This window comes from Rhizoctonia solani, chromosome 7 (genome assembly GCF_016906535.1).
Source record: "Rhizoctonia solani chromosome 7, complete sequence".
Taxonomy (NCBI): Eukaryota; Fungi; Basidiomycota; class Agaricomycetes; order Cantharellales; family Ceratobasidiaceae; genus Rhizoctonia; species Rhizoctonia solani.
The window spans coordinates 1,475,069-1,494,945 of NC_057376.1; the positions used below are offsets into that span (position 1 = coordinate 1,475,069).

The following is a 19,877-nucleotide window of genomic DNA, read 5'->3' on the forward strand; positions in this document are numbered from 1 at the left end:
TAGCATCAATGTTGGCCGGGTTTACACAGTTGGCTCGCTGGGAGTTTGGAATCTGCAAAGGATATGAGGCCTTATCCCTCTCGAACACAATTTTTACTCACACTACCGTACGGCCTTCGACCCCCGTTTCGCGTTCTTGGTCAGAAGGTGCCCGGTCGCCCATCGCAATTGACTCGGGCACAGAAGTGCTGGACACCCGTCTTCCCGTCTCACTATGATATACCGGGAGTGGAATGGGAACTCCGATGCGGCGAATGTCGTCGACAGTAACGGGCCGACCATCTCGATGATCGCGTTTCTCCAAGCCGGGGAGACCAGATTGGGTGAGCGTCCGAGTGAGCGTTACACCGTGCATAAGGAGTTTGGATGCGGGCACAGTGATGCCATGGACGAGGATGCTACTAAATACCATCTAAAGGAATTATAAGCACCTGGGGTCGGGACAAGAAATAAGCTACTTGCAAAGTATACAACCGGCTCGACAGTCCTTTTAACCTGGTCTCGAGACTCTTTGGGGAGATACTTGAGTGCGATCTGAACATAGAAAATGGCAGAGACTGAAAACTCGAGGGTCAAACCCAATTCAAACAGCGGAGTGCAGCTACCTGCCTCCAATGGGGCCAAACCATCCAATGAAAATGGCTTCGTTGAGGGACGAAATGGCTGGGATCGTTTTGTACTATATCGATGTGTGTGAACATTCGTACGATTCGTGAAAGCTTGCCGACTTACGATTGAAACTACCCAAGGTAGCCGGCGGAACAATAATACACAAATGGCGAGTACTACAACTCGCCATGGCACGATTCCGGTGGTCGGGTCATTATATGCATACCAAGGGATAATAGCCCCAATGTACATAAAGATTCCCTGATTGAATTAAGGGCCAGCCTGGATATGAAAATATGATATTTACTTACTGCGTTTAGCAGCATGTCAATAATGTCCTGGAAACCCGAGTCTTCAGCGGCAAGACGTTGGCGATCATCCCTAATTATACCTGTTGAATTGTCGAACGGCTTGTAAGCTAGAAACTGCTTTACCATGAAAACGAGTTTCCAGCAATGAAACAACACAATAAGTCATCGGATCCCATCTAAATATTTGGCTAAATATCAACATAGCATCTCAACCAATAACACGTACGATTCCTAAGAATCCTAGACAAAAGAAACTGAGCCCGGTGCCATATGCTACAAAGTTATCTTCGTCAAGCATATGTCGTTCCTCGCACCATCGTAAAGATTTTCGGGCTACCCAACCAATTAGGAGACCCAATACAACTGAAAGGACGATCTGGTATAACCAGGTTTCACTGAATGAAGTTAGTATAACGAGCTAACCGAAGAGGGAAATAACTTACTAAATCCAGCGGGCAATAACGCCACTCAAGCTTCGGTTCGGTCCATGAAACTCTTCAGAACTGCGGGCCATGATCATAAGCAATGCTATGGGCAAGTGTACTGTTAGTTATGTGACCGGGTAGCCCATGGTTTACTACTCACGTAAAAATATAAATGGATATCCCAATCCGTCATTTGCTCCAGATTCAGCGACGCTATGAATCCATTGTTACGGTCATTAACATCGCCTGAAAAGCTTTACACTCACATGATGTTACGAACAGCTGACGACACGCTCTGCTCTGCATACCTTCCTTTGGTAATAGCGTTCGCAAGGATAGGATCCGTAGGAGTGATACACGCAGATATGATCAGTGCTTCCAGCTGTAACAACATTCCTTGGGTCAATTTTTATACGCGCATCAATCAAACACCCGTACTCACAAATGTCAACCCTGGAATAAGCTCATAAATCAAGAACCCGCACACTATCCATGCAATGGCCATAATTGGTAGCAAAAGCATCACGAGGCTTTGAAACTGTGATTTAAGGTATTTTTTGGGAAGAGCCACACCAGCGAAGAACACTTGGATTCCGATAGTAATTCGGGTTAGAGCTAGACTATAGTGGGGCCATTAGTATGACGTAAATGAGAGCGGAGAGGGAATCATACGTCAAACTATCCTTGTAGCCCATCATTCTATCTTCTTCGGGCTTCCATAAATTGGGATCAACCCATCCCAGGACCTTTTCAAGCCATGTAAACTATATGGCATAACACGAAGGGAATTAACTTACTGCTGGCCCTACGATGATTCCAAACAACGATGCGATTAGTGGCTCTGATCTATACTTCCTAATTAGCTCCAGCTGAATGGCCAAGCGGGCTCGCTTGCTTACAGGTAGAGCCTATGTTTGACAACATAAGACACGAGACCTAGGGCCGGCGTAGGCATCGCTTCTCCCCAGATAAAAAAGAGCTCGTACTGACCATATACACAAATGTAAAGCGACATGGTCGCCAGGCAAATGTTTAGGTCCGATGTGTCTATCTCAACTTTAGTCCTAAATTTGCTCCCGAAAATCAGCTAGATATAGATGTCAGATGGATTGGCTTACATGACGAAGCTATGCCACTGGCTAGTGTTATTGAGTTCCAACGGCGGGTGTGTAGATGCTCAGGCAGACAACTTTCATTCGAAACAAAATCGTTGAATTATCAGGACTTTGCTCTAGAATAACGGGAGACTTGTTTAGCGCAATGTACAAGCAAGTCCGAAATTCTTGGGCAGAGTCAGGCGATGATGTGGATAAGTGGACCAGGAACCGATAATCTCCGTTTTTAAATAGCGCTTGCAGTGGAGAACCCTTTTACGTAGTGCCAAGAGTCACACGTTTGTCATAAAACTAGTAATTCAGCATATTTAGACAAACATTGCTGGGCAACACGACTTTCGGTATGATCTGAGACACTGTTAAAAATTTGGGCCCCAGATCATTCCAGCCACTTTTCCCGCACCAAAGATTCCAGGGAACTTCCTTAAATCTGTATTTGATGGAGTCTCATGGGTTGTGCGTTCTTAAGCGCCGGCGCGTCCAGGCAACCCCCTCGCTGTATGCTAACTCGCGACGGCAGTTTGTTATGTTTCGGCGATTGTCATCGCCCTAATCTACTCTTCTATTGGCTGGGCCCCTTCTTAGTGAGCACCGCTGTTGCTTCCAAACGCTTCTCGTCAGATTCGCTAATCGGCGAAGGCGACCCCCTATCCTTTTAGAGATTCTCTTTGTCTTCCTATACTCGCGAACTGTGTGCATGATCTGTACAGATGCTATTCGCCAGCTGGGACCTCGGGTATGGCTAGTGGTAGGTGCGCGTTTGTTTGGTCGCACCTAGATTCAGTACTCATATATACTCAGTGTGGAGGTGACGAGTCGCTACTCGCCCCCGTTGGGCACTCGCACGGTTTATCTCATGCGACCCACCCGCGTCACCCAGTCATATTACTGTTGCTAGCATAATTTTTTTGTGCTTTATCTCAACCTCTCGCATTTTCTGTTCTTTATTGTATGCCAGTCTCATCTCGGCCTTTCTTTTTCTTTTCTCTCTCGATTCGTTTCTCTCTTTGTACAGTAGACGCACGGCTCGCGGGCGTGCTTTTCTACCTCCCTCAGGAAGTCGATCCGACTCTACCTGGGTCGCACCGCGAGTGCGGGCTGATAGTTTCTTACTGTGCCCCGTATTCTTGTATCCAATTCTGTAAACGAGTCAAATCATGTGTACGAGTCTGGGTAATTGAACCAAATCAAATACAAGCATGTTGGCTAAAGTAGAGGCGAATCGTTTTACAATGTGTTGAACTGGTAATTCAGATAAGTCCATTGTGCTTATGCGGAAACGAAAATTTGTTCAGAACTATGGAATAAAACTGGTAAAGTAAAAATGAGGTTTGTGTATGCATGTGTCAATTAATGTCCAAAATAACTTCTCCCTATAATGTTGTGCTATGGGCTATCCGACCACTGGACCAGCAGAAATATTTTGGCCAGCAAAATCACCGCCTCCAGCACCCCAATTAGGCGGGCATACGTATACAACCAAGGGGACATGTCCATTTTGTTCATTTTGCCTTACCTTACACTCTAAACATGTCGAACTTACTCGAAATTCGGTCGCAGCTTCGCTTTGGCCGCGGTACATGATGCATAATGCAAATCCAGTAACGTGCACAAACGATTAGAAATTACTACTTAGATACCGCATATGTACATGACAATAAAAAATATTAGAGACCGATAAAGCAAGATAATAAAGCGGACCATGGCACTCAGTACCCTCCTTCGATAGCATCGGATCTCGATGATCTCAATTGCTTACTGTATACCTCTAGCAACACATTCATAATTTCCTCTATTGGTAGCGTGGTGTACTCGTGTACCCAGGTGGGTAGCGCCTTCTTCAACCCCTTGAAAGTAGGAGTATTCGATATATCTGGTGTGGCACGACCAAGTACCTCGAGCGTTGGTGCATCGATAGAGACGTTCGACTCGCTTTCTTCGTACTCTAGACCCGAGACCCGCTAATCGGCTGAACGGATATGACATTCGTGGAAGATTGAGGAGTGGGGATGCTTGCCCCATGTGGCGATGTAGGTGCTGACGAAGGTGGAGGGGTCTGAGAACGAGGGTCAGAGCTGGGCTGTGATATGCAGTGCGTGTTCCAGCATCATCATCTGTGCTCCTGCCACCGGGATCAGTGTCAACAGTTCTGCGTCGGTGTCTTGGGGTTGTGTCCTTGGTTAGTTGCGCTACTTCCGCAAAGGCTGTCTCGAGGTCGGTCTCGAACTTTCGTTTAATACCCAAGAGCCAATTCCAAGAGGCAAAACTCAACGCCACATAAATGCCCTTGTCTCCGACAGGATGATGTGTAAGATTGATAGCGAAGTCGTAGCAAATTTTATTGTCCGTCTGCTTCGTTTGCATAATGATGCGAGTAGCGGGAATAAGAAGACGCGCGAACCGTACGGGAATGCATCTAAAATATCCCGTGCAGTCATTTGCATGTCTTGTCCGCCCTGTTGCGGTACCCCTCGAATGCTAAATGCCCCTAGTTCAAGTAACAGCTTGCGTCGAGGTGGTTCATGAGGTCGGATTGTTCGATGGAGTTCTCCTTCGACTTGTCTCGCAGTAAAAAGTGCCTATATGCAGGCCTGTTAGGTTGTAATCAATCAGTACAAAAGCTTCTTACCGTTTCGGCGCGTTGCTGGGTCACTGGAGGTACGGCCAATTTCAGTGTCTTGATACTGAGCTTTAGCCTCTGGATAACAGCAAATTGGAATGTTTCGGTCTCCCTAAACTTCGATCGGGCAGACTGCAACATGGCTGCGGCAACCTCAGAGAGCGCAGTGTCGGGCTTGGGCATTTGGCTAGTACGGAAAGCATTTGATTCACGGGCTGCCCCTAGCTTCTGTGCTTTAATGAGCGCTGCGAGTTTCCCTCCTAGGGATATCATCTTCGGAATAGTTGAAGTCGAGGAGTACGCAAGAATTTCTCCCGCTTGAATACCAAACTCCAACAGCACCTCTCGGTCTTGAACTGGTATGTTTGAGTCAACCTTCGACCAATCATCGAAAATAGTCACATGCAACGGGTCCGCACTGGACAAGCGTCAATTCAGAAACCTGAGCTGGTCGACAATGAACTTACTGGAAATGCATTAAATGCTGACGTTCGTACTCCATTGCAGCTTCAATATCTCCACTCTTGAGCGTGAGCTCCAGCATTTTTGCATGACCATCAATATCATGAGAAAGTTTTCCGTGCCTACGGCGCACAGTTTGGAATACAAAGTCTGGCATATGAACGTAGCCCATAACCGCACGTTCGGATAAGAGATCCAGTTTGGCCATGGTGAGGGTGGCCTCAGAAACATCTTCACACAGCCTTGTTCTGAATGTGAGTGATTCTATATCCAAGGTAACTTGAGCAATGGTGGGCCCCAGGTCCGCCATGATGTTGACCTTATCGACGTTTACGAGAACCAGTGTTTGGAAAGGTTGCGTCAGGGGAACATAGTTACTGCCAGGGAGCTCGGCCTTGATCACGCTCACGGACGAGTGTACAGGTGGCGGGCGTACCAGAGAGTCGAACACTGGGATGCGGTCGAGCCAGACAGCCTTGAAACAGAGTAAATCCTGGAGACGAGAGAATCGCATCTTCGCAGCTATCTCTGTATTGATAACAACCGAAACAGAATTTGTGGTCGCGTCTTCGTCACTTTTGAGTTTGCGGAAGTCCACCGAAAATGTAAGATTCTGCGCCTTAGCGGAAATGGAGTCTTCGTTAAGATAGCCGTGCTGAATTCCAGCTGTGAGGGAAGTCATCGTTCCGACTACAGCCACTTCCCGTGCCCCTGGTGAGATAGTGACAACAAAGCCACCGCTTTCCCAGTTCAATCCAGCAACGACATTAACATCAGGTTGGCAAGTCAGTTCCAGAGTCGACTTGTTGATATTCAAACTAAATATGACCTGCATGCTGCCAGTGACGGAAGCCCGCCAGGCGAATCATCGAGTGAAACCCCTTCATGGATTGTTGATAGATCGGAGAAAGGAGTGGCGCCGGGAGACCGAGGAGGTGTGGGTGCATGTGCCAAACGTTCTTGTACACGCTTGGAAACGTCAGTAAGGAAAGGCAAAGGCTAGGTTTGAGAACATTTGAGATGGGATGAATAGTCGTATCGCAAACCAGTATGGATTGATTCGGGGTTGTGGAGCCCATCACTTTCTGAGATGCAGGTGTTGCTTTGTATTCTAACCAGGCCGAAACCATAGGAAGGTCAAGAATGTCGGTCCCATGTTCAAAGATTTCAGTTTGAGGTGAAAGCGTAGGAACGGATTGAGTCCGTTCGGGGTCACTCGCCCGTACGCTAGGTGTATGCGATCGAATTCGCCCGCTTTTGAATTCAAACGAAGCTTTGATATTGGTAGTTAACACAGCCGAGTACTGTGCATTGGAAGGTACTGCAGGAGCCAACTGGGTAATAGAGGACGCTGCATCGGATCTTGTCGTGTAAGTCGCCAACCTAGATATGCGATCCCTTCCTTGCCGATAAACGTCCACGATGGAAAACACATAATTGACGATTGATGGCTCAATATCAAGCTCGAATCCACTAACGATGGCTCGAATCCGAACTTGCCGTGTGGTGGGGGTAGAGGTCGAGCGCACTTCGGCCTCCATCGAAGGATATATCATGCGGTTGCGTGTGTCATGGGTACTTCCGTTGAAGTGACCAGGCTGACTCTGATCGAATCTAAGCACAAACATTTAGGAATTATCGATAGATACACTTCTAAGAGGCATGCTTACCCGGGGACGAATTGGAATGAAAATTCTTGTATTTTGGCTTGTCCGGTTTCGTACCGCTGCGTCACGAATGAAACAGAACTAAGAGAAATCAGGAGTGCGGGCACTGAGGAAGGACTAAAAGGGGATATAATAGAAGAGCCCATCTGCGGCAGCATGAGGTCATCTTGTAGAGTCAAGGGGAAGACAATGCCGGTGTCTTTGACAGTAAACTCGATCTTTCGGTTATCTAGGAAGGTCTTGGTCTCCCGGATTGAATGCGGATGGTCGTTGTGCTCTAAAGTTCGCATCACCTGTCGTGTCTTACGACGGATTTCCTCAAGCTCGGCTGCACGTTGCTCCTGCCTGGACAACATTTCCGCCTGTATGTACGTTTGTAAGCTAATCATCTTGGGCTATGTTGTATATCAAATATACCTGAATATGATCGATCAGATCTCCTAATTCAGCGATCGCTGCTGGTTGCATAACAGCATGTACAAAATTGATTGTAATACCCAAGTGGTTCTCTTGAGACGAATCCAAATGTTCAATATTATGGGCTGACATATCAAAGACCATGTAAGCAGACCGATACTTTCTATCGAAGTTTGTGCGGGCTCGGCGAGGAGCAGACTGGTGAGCCAAGGATAGTGCCAAACTCTCCACTCCGAAGCTCCATCGTTTTTGTGTGCCGCTGTGAACTTGACCCTTGATGGTTGAAGAATCCAAATACTGAGTGGAAGAAGGTCCTTCAATTCCAATGCGGAACCCGTCGAACGTGAATGACACATCGAACTTTGCGAACATGGTTGGGATAGTCTCTGAAGGCTCCGTAAGTGGAGTACCACGTTGAGTTTTGAACTCAATTGCAAGGTCAACCAGCTCATTAAAATCACTCCCGAACTTCTGTTGTACAGCCAAGAAGTCATCGAAATATTGCGGTTTGAGAGTGACCGAGAAACGGTCCACATGCATACGAATGTCTAACTGAGGATATTTCCCTTCGAGTCTAAGAGAGGGGAGCTCCAAGGATACAGAGTTTGTGTTAGGCGTTGGTCTGCCGATGTTGGGTTGTCCGTTTATGAGTTGAATAACCTGCGAGCCAATTCGATGACCAAATTCAGTCTCCTGTGTACCCTTCAAGTCCAAGAAGGTAACAGAGTGCAGGACGCTCCAGGTAAGCCATGTGCCATGCATGACATGTAACTCAGTCCGCAATTCGCGCATTTGTGCATGGACATTATTTTCAGGTCGCCTGAAAACAAAGCGGGACTGTAGGGCGAGGGGTTCCTAGGGCGGGGGTTGTAGTCCAGTTCCAATAATAGATCTTGGATCATAGAGTCGTACGCTCTGAACAGAAAATTAGTTAGAAAAATAAATACGTAGTGAAGAGTCAACTTACGGAAGATATTCCGTTCGCCAACTATCGATGAATCGGTACAGCTGAAGCACGCTACGGGGAACGTTGATTTTGAACTGATCTAAAGATAGTAGAACTCTAGCATGAGTTGACGATCCTGTGTCTTCGTTGGCGGCTCCATGAATTACAACATGACGCAGCTCGATGCCTGCCAGCAGAGATTTACTAGCCTTATTGGTTTTCCATTGGTTCGCCTGGAGTAAGATGGCATCTGCGGTGAAACTAACAGAAAGTGATCCGCGAGGAGGTGACGGAGCTTCGGGTAAGGTAATGACAGAAGAGATGCTCGTAGTGCAACCTGATGTTTGAGCCTCAAAGGTAATTTGTTGGGCTGGAGCAGCAAAGGCAAGCGATGAGGCGGAAAGCGCCAATTCCAGTACAACGTGCCGGAACGGAATAGTAAAAGGCTTGTTGGATTGCACCGGTTTTTGTGGTCGATTCCCAATGCAGTCATCTGACGCTGCACAAACAGAACTTGGCGAATGAACAATACGCATGACGGGTAGATTGACATATCCAATTCGCGTGCAGAGATGGCACCAATTACGTGCAATGACTTTTCCGTATCCGCAACAATAGATTCAGGGAGATGCTGTGGCAAGTAATTCGCCGTTGAGCACCGCAGGTGAAGGTTGAAGTCACCAAGTTTCATTTCGTTATAGTCCCCTTCCCGGCTTTGAAGAACAAACTTGGTGTGTCGGGAGCTAAGAGCGAGTGTTCCACGGAATAGGAGTGGGGAATGATTCTCGGATTTTGAAGGGAACAATTTTTGTAGGATCGCAGGGACCTTATGGGATCCCTGCTCGTCCTGTCCGTATAGCTCGGCCCATCGTTTCTGCGTGAGCGGCGAAAGCTCTGTGAGCTCTTTCATTGGTAACTCAAGATTTGGCGCGAGTACGTTGGATTGTAACTCCCTTCTTTTATCCGGTCCCATTTGACGCATGCATTGATGAAGTATAGTCAAAATCTTCCAAGAAGGATCCGACCGAAGTCGCCCGGGACGACCAGTCTGAACTAAGAAGGACGGTAGGTTCGTTGCAAATGGGTCCGCTGTAACAGTTTGTCCCTGTAGTAGATTCATAGTTGCCCAAACGAGATAACGACGGCGACGAGAAGAAAGTTCCGAAGCAGACTCCATGAAAGAAGTAACGCGTCCGATGCTATGGTTTGATGCCTCCAGTGCGGTGATTAAGATCTCTGGTGACTTATCTGAAACAAACATATCGAAAGCATCACAATTAGCCTGGCTGTGCAAGATGAACCACTGAGTGATAGATCGAGGCCAGCTCCAGCGAATTTCAGCCGCAACTTATCAGTCGAAGGCTCCAGTTCGTAGCCCGAGTGCGCAAATGGCTTACTGACTAACTTTCGAAGTCGAGAGTCGATCGAGCTAGCCTTCACGCAGATGGTTGTCTGGTGATCGATGCTACTAAGTGTTTCCAATCGACAAGCTGCCTGTTGTACTTCGATATCGAAGAGTGCCAGAACTCGCGCATCAACATGAATAGGTAATGCGGTGTGTCTGCGTACGCCAGTGGAGAGTGCATCAGCTTCCGTTGAAGACATGAGGCTCTGAAGAAACATTATCCTTGTCAGCGGAATATCGATTTCTACCGACAGACGATTTGCAGTGCCATTGTGGTTGGAAACAGGGATATCCAGGAAATCGTCCAATATCGAATCAACAAGCAAGTCTAGTGTGGAAGACTGGCAGGAAGTAAGCGTTCACGTTAGTGTGGGCATGGAACTGGACTGACTCGGGTATTGAACTCCGTAATCAACTGACATGTGAACGGTATACAAGTTGGAGTAACCATAACATTCAAGCCGTGCTGAACTGTAATCTTGAGTGATGAAGTGTCTTCGTTATCCTGAGCATCTTTCCTAGCTGCTGAAGATAAACATATGATGTATCCTCAGCTGGATCACGAAACGATCGCGTGGGGTCCTGCTTTGAGTTGAGTATGAGAGCTCCTGTAAGACGCACACTAAATACTTGCATGTTTCAGGCAAAATGTTTCGTATTCTGCGTTATATCCGCTGTATACGGGCCTGTAACGGCGAAGCGCTTGACGGTAATGATCAACAAATGGCCACTGCGGCGATTGCACACTAATTTCATCCTCTAATCCCACTATCAGCCCACAGTTGGAAAAGGAAAGTGAATCGCCGACCTCCAAATGCTACTACACTACTTGTCACACTTGGCTCGTACTCCGAAGGATCGTTGTCAGACTCGTCTCCTGAAGATATCTCGCCGTCCAAGGTAGGATTACGACCCTTAAACATCAAACCAGATTTCCCGATTACAACCTGTGGGGTTACTGGCCTCGATTTCCTAAAAATGCCATTAGAATCAATCTACCTCTACCTCAAAGAGCGGCCCGACTCACGCGACCCTAGCATCACGGGAAGCCTCAGTCATGACCTCGTCCTGTTCTGAGCGGAACGAATCGGCATATTCCTTCCCCTCAAAACCTGATTCTGCAGTTGAGTTAGGCCGAATTTTGTGTTCTCCAAATCCAAAAGGAACTTTGAGAGGAGTCAAATACGTCAAACCTCCATGTCGAGGTACTATTCTTTTATGAGCAGCCATAAGCAAGAATATGAGTAACGAAGCAATTTACCTTCGCTAACGGGAAGGTTAGACCCATACAGAAACCCTACTCGATGAGTTGTAGCATCTTGCATCCTAAGGAAGTTTAGCTGTTCTTGCGTGTGCTCCTTCCATCCCAATGGCGCGCTTGCTTGTTCCCCGGATATATCGGCAGATATGCTGGCAAGCTCGAACCAAGTTTGGTGGAAGCCAGTAACTCGTTGAAGGATTCGAAAGCTGATATTAGGTAGATCAAAGCGCATACAAGATGCGTATGAAGGGTGAGGCCGATCCGTCAACCGGATGGAGAATCCCTTTGATATCGAAAAGTGCAATAACGAGTCTTCATAGGCTTCTTGCGGACGAGGTAGTATGTGATCAATAGTGGTCCCCAATCCAATTGTCACATCTATCAAGGGGCATGTGACTCGCAAAAAGGTAACGTCAGGTAGTGGAGGAGGCGCAAAATCACTTGATGGAGAGTTGAAATCGTCCGCGAAATTGATTCGAAAGGCACGAGCAGATGCAAGAATTCCCACTAATGAAGACACCGAGAGCCGACCGCTGATTTCTCCTAGTAGTATTTCCCAGATGCACAAGTACGTCGCGACTTCCGGCTGAGGACCGAAAAGGCGGTTCGCCGTGATATCGATACCTAAACACGGCTCGGTCAGAGGTTCACCACAGTTGACATTATTCGATACCTTCGACCTTCAAACAGTCCTTGGGGTTTGTTTGATTATCCTCATGGTTAAAAGTAACCGGGGCGGTTTCCGTAACAGAGAGTAAGAATGGGGCAACATTCAGCGACATTTCTGTTAAAAGACTGAATCTAATCGCAGGATGGTCGTAGTTAGGACTCGAACTTACCCATAGCATGTTCATGCGAGCGCAAAATAACTTGTAACTCTGGAAGTCGCACCAAGGTAGCGCCCTGACAGTCAAACACCTCCTGTGGCAGTACCAACAGACTGTCTGATACCACAAGACCCATGTCAATTTCAAACGGATTCGTCTAAACTTATGGTGAGGCTGGTGCGGCTACTTGGTTGCGGATTGCCTACCTGGCCTTCCCTATACTTCTCGCGAACTGGATCACCCAGGTTCTGACTGTGCAATTTGGTAAAGAATTCATTTCGCATCGTAAAGTTGGTGAACATTCCAAACTATGCTTCTGTTAATCTCCGTTGGCTATTTATTCAAGGGTCACTCACATAGTTTTCCTTGACTACCATTAGATGCCGAATTGCCCAGCCAAATGCCTTGAATAAAATGTTTTTGCCTAAAAAAGAAGGCTGTCCAATAACCAGATAATCACCAAAGTAATTAACCTACCTCGATATCCATTCTCAATCGATCCACCGCATCCGCTCGGATATCCGCATACGATGTATAGGAACCTGATACAGACAACGACTTCACATGTCCAATATTCGATGTGCGAGGGGTACTGAATGCGCTGTGTGTATTCCATTTGGGCATAGAAAGAGTCAGATCTAAATTGGGTGCAATAACCTCAAAAGGCGTTGCCGAAAACTCTGGGCGGAATTCGTTGGATAAAATCAATACGTTGGTGCTCAAGTTGTGGCCAGTAAGGGTCAGAAATGCTGCGCGCAGGTATATGAGTACACACTATAATAAGACTATACTTGAACTTACAATTGTCCACGTGAGAAAGCGGCCAATCTACAATATTGTGATCGTTCGCATACAGATCCAGGCGATAGCTTTCCAAGGCCACTCCCAATGAGTAGGTAATTGGGACGAAACGGTTATACTCTTCGGTGGCCAGTCGCTTTACATCTTCCATAGAATTGGGCGGAAGTGGAATGCTCGTCCAGTCTTTAACTATATCTGAAACAAGGTTGATGTGGTCCCGGAGTAACTTGATACTTGGCTTGACTAGTCCTACTTGAACATCCCACTTTCTTTCGGCATTCCATTTATGGGGAGTCGGCATGGTAGCTCGTATGGTGCATCGATCGGCACGTAAGAACTCAACTTGATTCACGCTCGAAGAAGCAGCAACCGTCTTAAGGTTAGCTTCGATAGCAGTATAGCCGTCACACGATGCCACCATAGGCAGTGTGTACTTAATAAACGATTCAGCTTCAATTCGCAAATCGAGCCATCCATAGCGTCGATGTCTCCGCCTTTGGATATCAAGGTCACCCTGACCATCATATCGCCAGTCCTGAAGGAACATGAATAATTCAGCATCAAAAGCTTACTAACAAACTACTTGCCTTGGAAGGTTCACGTGTCGGAATACGGAACTTGACTTCGTCCCGAAATCGAATTGATACGCGCAATGAAACGGACTGCCTGAGGTCCCCGGTTTTAAGTTTGGGAGTTGGCTGGGTATTCTGGTACGTAGACGGTGCGAGCATTTGTTGCCAATGCACACTGAGGTATGTCATATACACTGGGCCTACTGATCGGTTAAATAAAAGACTTACCGTTGACGGTCAGCCCAAGGGCCATATGTAATTGTGCTTGGGCCCCCATGTAACTCCACCTCAATACCCCACTCTGGTGCTTCATCACCATTACCTATATCGACGGGTTCCGTAGGCATTGTCTTGGCATGATGAGGCACCTTGCCTGACTGAAGGTCAATGACTCATATGGAATACTTATTGAGATAACGTACCGGCGACGTCTCCATAGTAGATAATGTTCAGCGCTGGGGTCTCTAACAGGCATGTCACCTTGGCGTATTCTGGTTCGTGCAGAATGCCAGTCTTTTCGCTGCTATCGTTGTTGGTGTGGTGATAACGTGCAAGACCTCCCCACTTCTTTGGGAATGGCGCCGCACCAGAAAGATATGGTGTCGCAGGGGCAGAAAAAGGAAGACTCAAGCGGTGTATAATTTGGCGAAACGTCTCGAACGAAAGGGACCCAGGCGGCAAGTTGTTCGACCTATAAACTTACATTTAGGCGACGGAAAGAAGACAGCGACATTAGCAACTCACGAATCACCAATGTGTTCGACGACTTCATTCCCTCGATCTACCATTCTCTTTCGGTAGTCGGGATTAGTCCGAGTGATGAGTTTCACTTGTCCAAGCTGGATGTCGTACATCTGCTTATACTCGTCATACTTTGACCGGGACTGGAAATAACTTGTTAGTAACTAATGAAAGAGTACATCTGGTAACAAACCTGTGATACTCCATAAGATCCAGTGCCCCCAGCAATGTCCATTATCAGAATCGACGGGGTTGAATCATTTCCTACGACCAGGGCGCCTTTGCGAAACTCTAACCCCACTGGAAGAATCTCGTTGAAGTCGATTTCAGGCATTCGAACACGCCAAACCGCAGTTCTTAGCTTGTTCCAAATCCCTTGATTCTCGTCAACTACGGATTTTTGAGACGAGGACGAAGGAGTTGGAGGATATGTTGTCGCAAGGACTGGATGTGGTGTCTCCTCTGTGGTTCCCTCGACGTCCGGAGGAGCCAGGACATCTGGAACGCCGAGTTTTTCGATTATAACGTTATAGGACGGCGTTCGGTTATAAATGAACCATTCAACCCCTTCAAAAAATGCGTGTACTCGGCAAGGTAATTCAGCATCGCTCCGGTTTGAACTGGATTCTGCACGTAGGACAACTTAGTGACCCTGGACTACTCGTGTATCCAACTTGTTCTGCGTACTTTTGGGTTCCTCACCAACAGTATGATCATACTGAATTTCCTCCCCTTCCCGGGTCCTCCATAGCCAATAGCGCCATGTAATGTGACAGTGAAGGACGCGGATGGACATATTACTAGAATGATACTGAACATCTTTGAGGAGAATACGTCCAGCTAGAAAGGCAAACTGGATTGACTCTGTAATGCTCTTTGTTAATACATGTAACTTGCGGGGTGAACAAGTATACTCACGGCACTCAATCCACATGTTATATCTCTTCCACCATAAAAACCGCAAACCACGCCCCAGCATCCATCCCAAAAAGCGATTCCAGTAGAATATAAAAAATGATACAAGTATAACTATAACGATGCATAGTACGAGCAAAGCCTACGGGGATTGGTACCAGTGTGGCGCAAATGACAACACCTGCTTACCAGTTCAGACTCCGTATACCAAACGCGGGGACGAGAATTTGAGGTGTTACAGCCATGACGGCCGCACGCCAGTAAGATAAACTAAATTCGAAAAGCTAAAATTCTGAGAACTTGACAGAATCAAGGGTTGACGATGGTCACAAGGTAGTGTTGAGAGCGGGATTTGTTTGGTTCATCACATGACCTGCAGGAACTTACAATAAGAGCATCACCACATCACCATCATACTTGACAGACGAACTATTTTGAGCTCCGAACTGCTAATGAACTGCAAGGATAGGCAGCGCTCTCGCGTGAATATTAAATCAAAGGTTTCTAACCGCACTATAAATACTAAGTTTTGACTGAATCTGCGATACTTGTCCCAAGGACATGTCTTGGATCTCGTGCATGCATCCTGACAGGAAACCTTCTTTCTGTTACCCAGCAGCCTAATACAACCTATCTTCACCGCCTGGATTATCTGTTTGCTATACCCACAGCCGCCTCAACTTATAGTTGTATATATGATTTTTTCTGTAGCGGGGGGACGCTGTGCCCCAGCTCAACGAGAAGTAATGCTTGTTTGTGTAGCCGTTCGGAAAATTCGCTTACGGAAGCATGATTTTGCTCCGAATGCGTTTTATGAATGCGATACCACCGCACCACAGCGCAAGCACGGCGGGACCTTGGTTCGACGAGCTTGGCGACCGGAGCTTTAGCGGTCTGTATAAGATAAACATGTTTGACGGATTCGAACTTTGAGCATAACCCGCTCCGGGGGAGTGCTGCTGGAAAGTTCCCTTCGTCACCAAAACATTCCTGCTGACTCTCTCTTCGTAACCCCGTCGACCAATATCATGAAGCCCAAGGATTTCGAAATTCGTCTTGCGGGGAGGCAAGGAGATAATCCTGTGGATGGTCTCTTGGGTATTGATGACTGTACGTGGCCAGTACGGGCTGAAATCGTCCCATTGAAAGGTGCGCTGGAATTGAAAAAGGTGGAATTTGGTGAGTTAGCATGCCATTACGATTCGATGGCAGTCACATCTGAATCTTCGCATATTTCGCCAGAGATTGTGATTTACGAATACGGAGAAATCAGGATCAAATCTAGCACCCAGACTTCGCGCGACATTAGTGAGCCACCGAAACCACTTACTGCTGCTGAATATTCACAGATAATCTAGACGTCGAGAAGATCCTATTTCATGGACGGGTCGTTGTATTCGATTCGAGTACAAGTTCCAAAGCAGGCTCAACTTATACTAAAGTTACTAGCCCGCTTTCCTTGTCCACCGCTTCAACATCCCAACGAACCTTCCGGGGGCAATTAAATGCCACAAGGATCCTGCGAGCGTCGTTTGGAAACTAAACATTTGCGTCAGCAGAAAAAAACCCACATTCTCGCGTAAGTCATATTATGAGTCCGATTACAACCGTTTAGACATGGCTAATTTGTACCATTCTTAGATGACCCACACATCGAGAGTTACCAATACTCCGGGGCAAGGTCGTTCCTTCCACATACATTAATAACACAACCGCATATTCTGCAAGGTCGAGATGACAAACGAGGGGTTGCATGGGATATAGTAATTCTAGGTTTAATTAAATCATTCACCATCCTAATCGATCGTATTTCATAGGAATTTCCCCGGTCTTTTTTTGCAGCGGGCGAATGTCTCTCTGGAAAGATTACTTTGAGACGATTTAGCGCGAAAAGCAAATTTAGTTTACGAAATTTGTACTTTGAACTCTCAGGTATGACACAAGTCTCCTGTCTTGCCAAGTACTCGAGGCTCTTAATCACACATATGATCATGTAGAGCATGTCATAACCCGCGCGTCTGCCATCGCCGCATATGGTGATGTACAAGAATACCGTGGTTCCCGAACGCTAGTCAAGTCGAAGATCGTTGTTGATCACTCGTTCGGCAGTGATGGCAGCCTAGCAGTGCAACTACCCATGTCCCTACCACAAGACTGCACACCTGACTACTCCGGGCCACATGTATTCGTGAGTTCAGCATCTGTTGTCCAGGGAAAGTCCGTCCCACTAACAGTCCGGCTCGTGATTAAGGTGATGCATCGGGTGGTGATAAAGACTAAATCAAAGCACGGAGTGGAGGCTGACCATCTTACCCAATTTCCACTGCGGATCGTGGCGGTTGCCTTTGAAGAGCGAGTACGCCTCACATCCGGAAAGAAGGGTACTGAAATTAGTTCGAGGCGAAAGGATGCTGACGACCGTAAGTCACCTCTCCATATGGTTGGCGTCCAGCAATTGAGTATTTTACCCCAGCAGCGCCCGCTTACATAGAAAAGGTTATGGCAATGGCCGGTGCGGTTTACGACCAGCCTCCGCCACCGTTTTCACCCAAGCTATGATCTCTTTTTGCCACGACATCCTCTAACTTATTGGCGCTGTTTGCATGCTGTCTTGTATTTTTGCGCAAGTTGTACATCAGTCAAATTTTCTTCAGTGTCATATCTGTACCGATCTGTGACCATAACAATTATCATTCTATCACTGATCTAGTTGCTGTTTCAACCCTCGGAATTTCGAGGTGTAGCTTGTTGCGCCACTCTGTTGGTCACGCCAAGACAATACCCACGGTCAAGTTCAAGTGCACACATGCTTGAATTGCTTCGGAACAACAGGAATGTGAAGTGCGATGACACCAAAGATACAAGTAATAAAGATATATGAACATTGCAGGATGATATGTTTGCAAGTATATATTCCATATCCAAGCTTTGCACTCTACAAGTGCTCACAGGAAGAGGAAGACGAGGAACTAGTGGGCAGGAGGGTAGGGATGAAGGGGAGCGAAACCGAGACACAAATCACAAACATTCACAAAGAAGAGTCCAATGAGCCTTAGCTGGTCCGTAGTGAGCTCGAAGAAAAATCAGCGCTAAAGTATCAATCCACAATCTATTTCCGCCGTGTTCTAGAAACGGTTGTTATCGACAACCCAAGGGCGCTCCCCCTTGCTGTTTCTCGATATCAACGTAGTCACCGCGAGGTGGAACCGCGGGGCGGTGTAAGGGAGGTTGACAACACTGCTTTGTTCGCTCACAAGACCAGGAGCTACCTGGGACGCAGCGTTGCGAGCAGCATCATCTCCACTCATGGTATCCCTCCAGACGTCGGCGTCCTTGGCCAAGAAAATCTTGCCACGGACGAAGGCCAAGACGGTCAACCCGAAAAGGATTAGCCAGACCATGCAGACCAGGAAGGTCATGATTGCATGCCAAACGGAGAAGCCCTTGATGCCAAAGATGTCGCCCAACGCACGGAGTGTATTGATCCAGCCAACGTTGGGGAAAGTGAGAGCCCAGCCTGGACAAGATGTTAGATATCATATCCTATGAAATCGAATATTACACTCACATCCGAGAATCTCACTGAGGTGCTTGTGGAGCTTGAACCAGTAAGGAAGGATACCGAAGAAGAAGAAAAAGACAGCAAGGCCGAACAAGAGCAAAGCGCCCATGACGCTGGCAGCGAAGAAGATTTCTCCAGCTTGAGGAGAGACCAAGTTGTAAGCGGGTAAGATGATACGGGCCTGCTTGCCGAGGTTGATAAGAGCGAGGGCCGTGAATCCTGGGGGACCGCAGGCGACAAAGGCACCGTTGGCTTGATGACCATCCATGAATCCAGTGGTCATGATACGGAGAATGTAGATGGCCAGGTAGAAGAAGGTCATGAAGAAGCCGAGACCTGCAATCATGTTAGATCCTTGATAGCTTTGTCGTTTTAGGCTAACGCACCTTGGAAGACGTAGCCCACAAGAAGAACACCGATGCAGCGAGGATCCGTGACCGGGATGACCTTGAGTACGTTGAATGCCACGACACCGACAAGCATCATTGGGAAGATCTAAGAAGGCAATCAGAGTCGAAATAGAACAGCATCTCTGTTTAACTAACCAAGAAAGCCCAAGCCGGGGTGAAAGTCTTGATGTCATGGGGCTTGTTGAACCAAATCATAAGCATAGGGAAGCAAACACCGACGGCAAAGAACACATAAACCCTTGAGGTGTGTGAGTACATGACTGACTATCAACGAGGAGAGCACTCACCAGAAGAGCTCATAGATGAAGCCGGGGTGTATGATGCCAACGGGAACCGCATATTGAATGGTACCGATGATAAGGGTCGCAAACGAAAGGACGCAGAGAGGGACAAAGACGCCCTTGACAGGGTCAAATAGCAATCGCTTGGATTGCTCCCGATACACTACGCATACGATCAGTATACTACTAAAGAGAAGACTGTGGACCACTTACAGATTCCTTGAAGGGCCAAGGTAGAGATGTTCAACGCGAACAGGAAAAGGGCAAGGAAGAAGAATACCACTTCAACCGTTGTAACCCATTCGGGGTGGGGGTCGAGGGCCGACAGGAGGACGTAGACAGCACCAGTACCCATACCAATCGGGAACTGTTACACATAATCAGCCTCAGTCCATAACATCTATCAGCATACTTACCGCCTGCCATGACCATCCATGAACTCGCTTTGCAAGGCCGCCAAACTTGGGGCCGTGGTAAGGGAGCTCGGGCTCAGAGTGACCGTGAGTCATTGTGTTTGGTGTATGTGGTTT

General features: G+C 47.3%; 3 protein-coding genes across 3 annotated transcripts; 1 reads left to right on the plus strand and 2 right to left on the minus strand.

Annotated features, from left to right (window-relative positions):
* Nucleotides 1–21: 21 nt before the first annotated feature.
* On the minus strand, nt 22–14,975 carry RhiXN_06651 (Sodium/hydrogen exchanger family; the record flags this gene model as incomplete). The annotated part of the gene is made up of 43 exons (XM_043326467.1): nt 22–52; nt 102–412; nt 472–663; nt 733–870; nt 921–990; nt 1,044–1,096; nt 1,147–1,315; nt 1,364–1,448; nt 1,506–1,558; nt 1,612–1,727; nt 1,788–1,965; nt 2,018–2,091; nt 2,143–2,191; nt 2,245–2,432; nt 4,405–4,809; nt 4,862–4,876; nt 4,929–5,039; nt 5,090–5,498; nt 5,548–6,360; nt 6,422–7,156; nt 7,213–7,571; nt 7,627–8,362; nt 8,431–8,541; nt 8,594–9,085; nt 9,169–9,820; nt 9,874–10,318; nt 10,369–10,502; nt 10,608–10,736; nt 10,786–10,949; nt 11,005–11,185; nt 11,239–11,862; nt 11,912–12,022; nt 12,078–12,222; nt 12,272–12,373; nt 12,422–12,469; nt 12,543–12,814; nt 12,867–13,401; nt 13,439–13,613; nt 13,667–13,811; nt 13,861–14,129; nt 14,183–14,322; nt 14,373–14,806; nt 14,867–14,975. 43 exons carry the CDS (start codon nt 14,973–14,975, stop codon nt 22–24), a joined length of 10,707 nt encoding a protein of 3,568 aa, XP_043181899.1.
* A 1,147-nt stretch (nt 14,976–16,122) lies between these two features.
* On the plus strand, nt 16,123–17,653 carry RhiXN_06652 (uncharacterized protein; the record flags this gene model as incomplete). The annotated part of the gene is made up of 9 exons (XM_043326468.1): nt 16,123–16,204; nt 16,244–16,402; nt 16,453–16,487; nt 16,544–16,673; nt 16,736–16,857; nt 16,912–17,026; nt 17,092–17,282; nt 17,346–17,514; nt 17,568–17,653. The coding sequence occupies 9 exons, from the start codon at nt 16,123–16,125 to the stop codon at nt 17,651–17,653; spliced, it is 1,089 nt and encodes a 362-aa protein (XP_043181900.1).
* Nucleotides 17,654–18,219: 566 nt separating this feature from the next.
* On the minus strand, nt 18,220–19,856 carry RhiXN_06653 (C4-dicarboxylate transporter/malic acid transporter; the record flags this gene model as incomplete). The annotated part of the gene is made up of 7 exons (XM_043326469.1): nt 18,220–18,611; nt 18,663–18,992; nt 19,043–19,151; nt 19,202–19,304; nt 19,354–19,510; nt 19,561–19,714; nt 19,764–19,856. 7 exons carry the CDS (start codon nt 19,854–19,856, stop codon nt 18,220–18,222), a joined length of 1,338 nt encoding a protein of 445 aa, XP_043181901.1.
* Between the last annotated feature and the right edge of the window lie 21 nt (nt 19,857–19,877).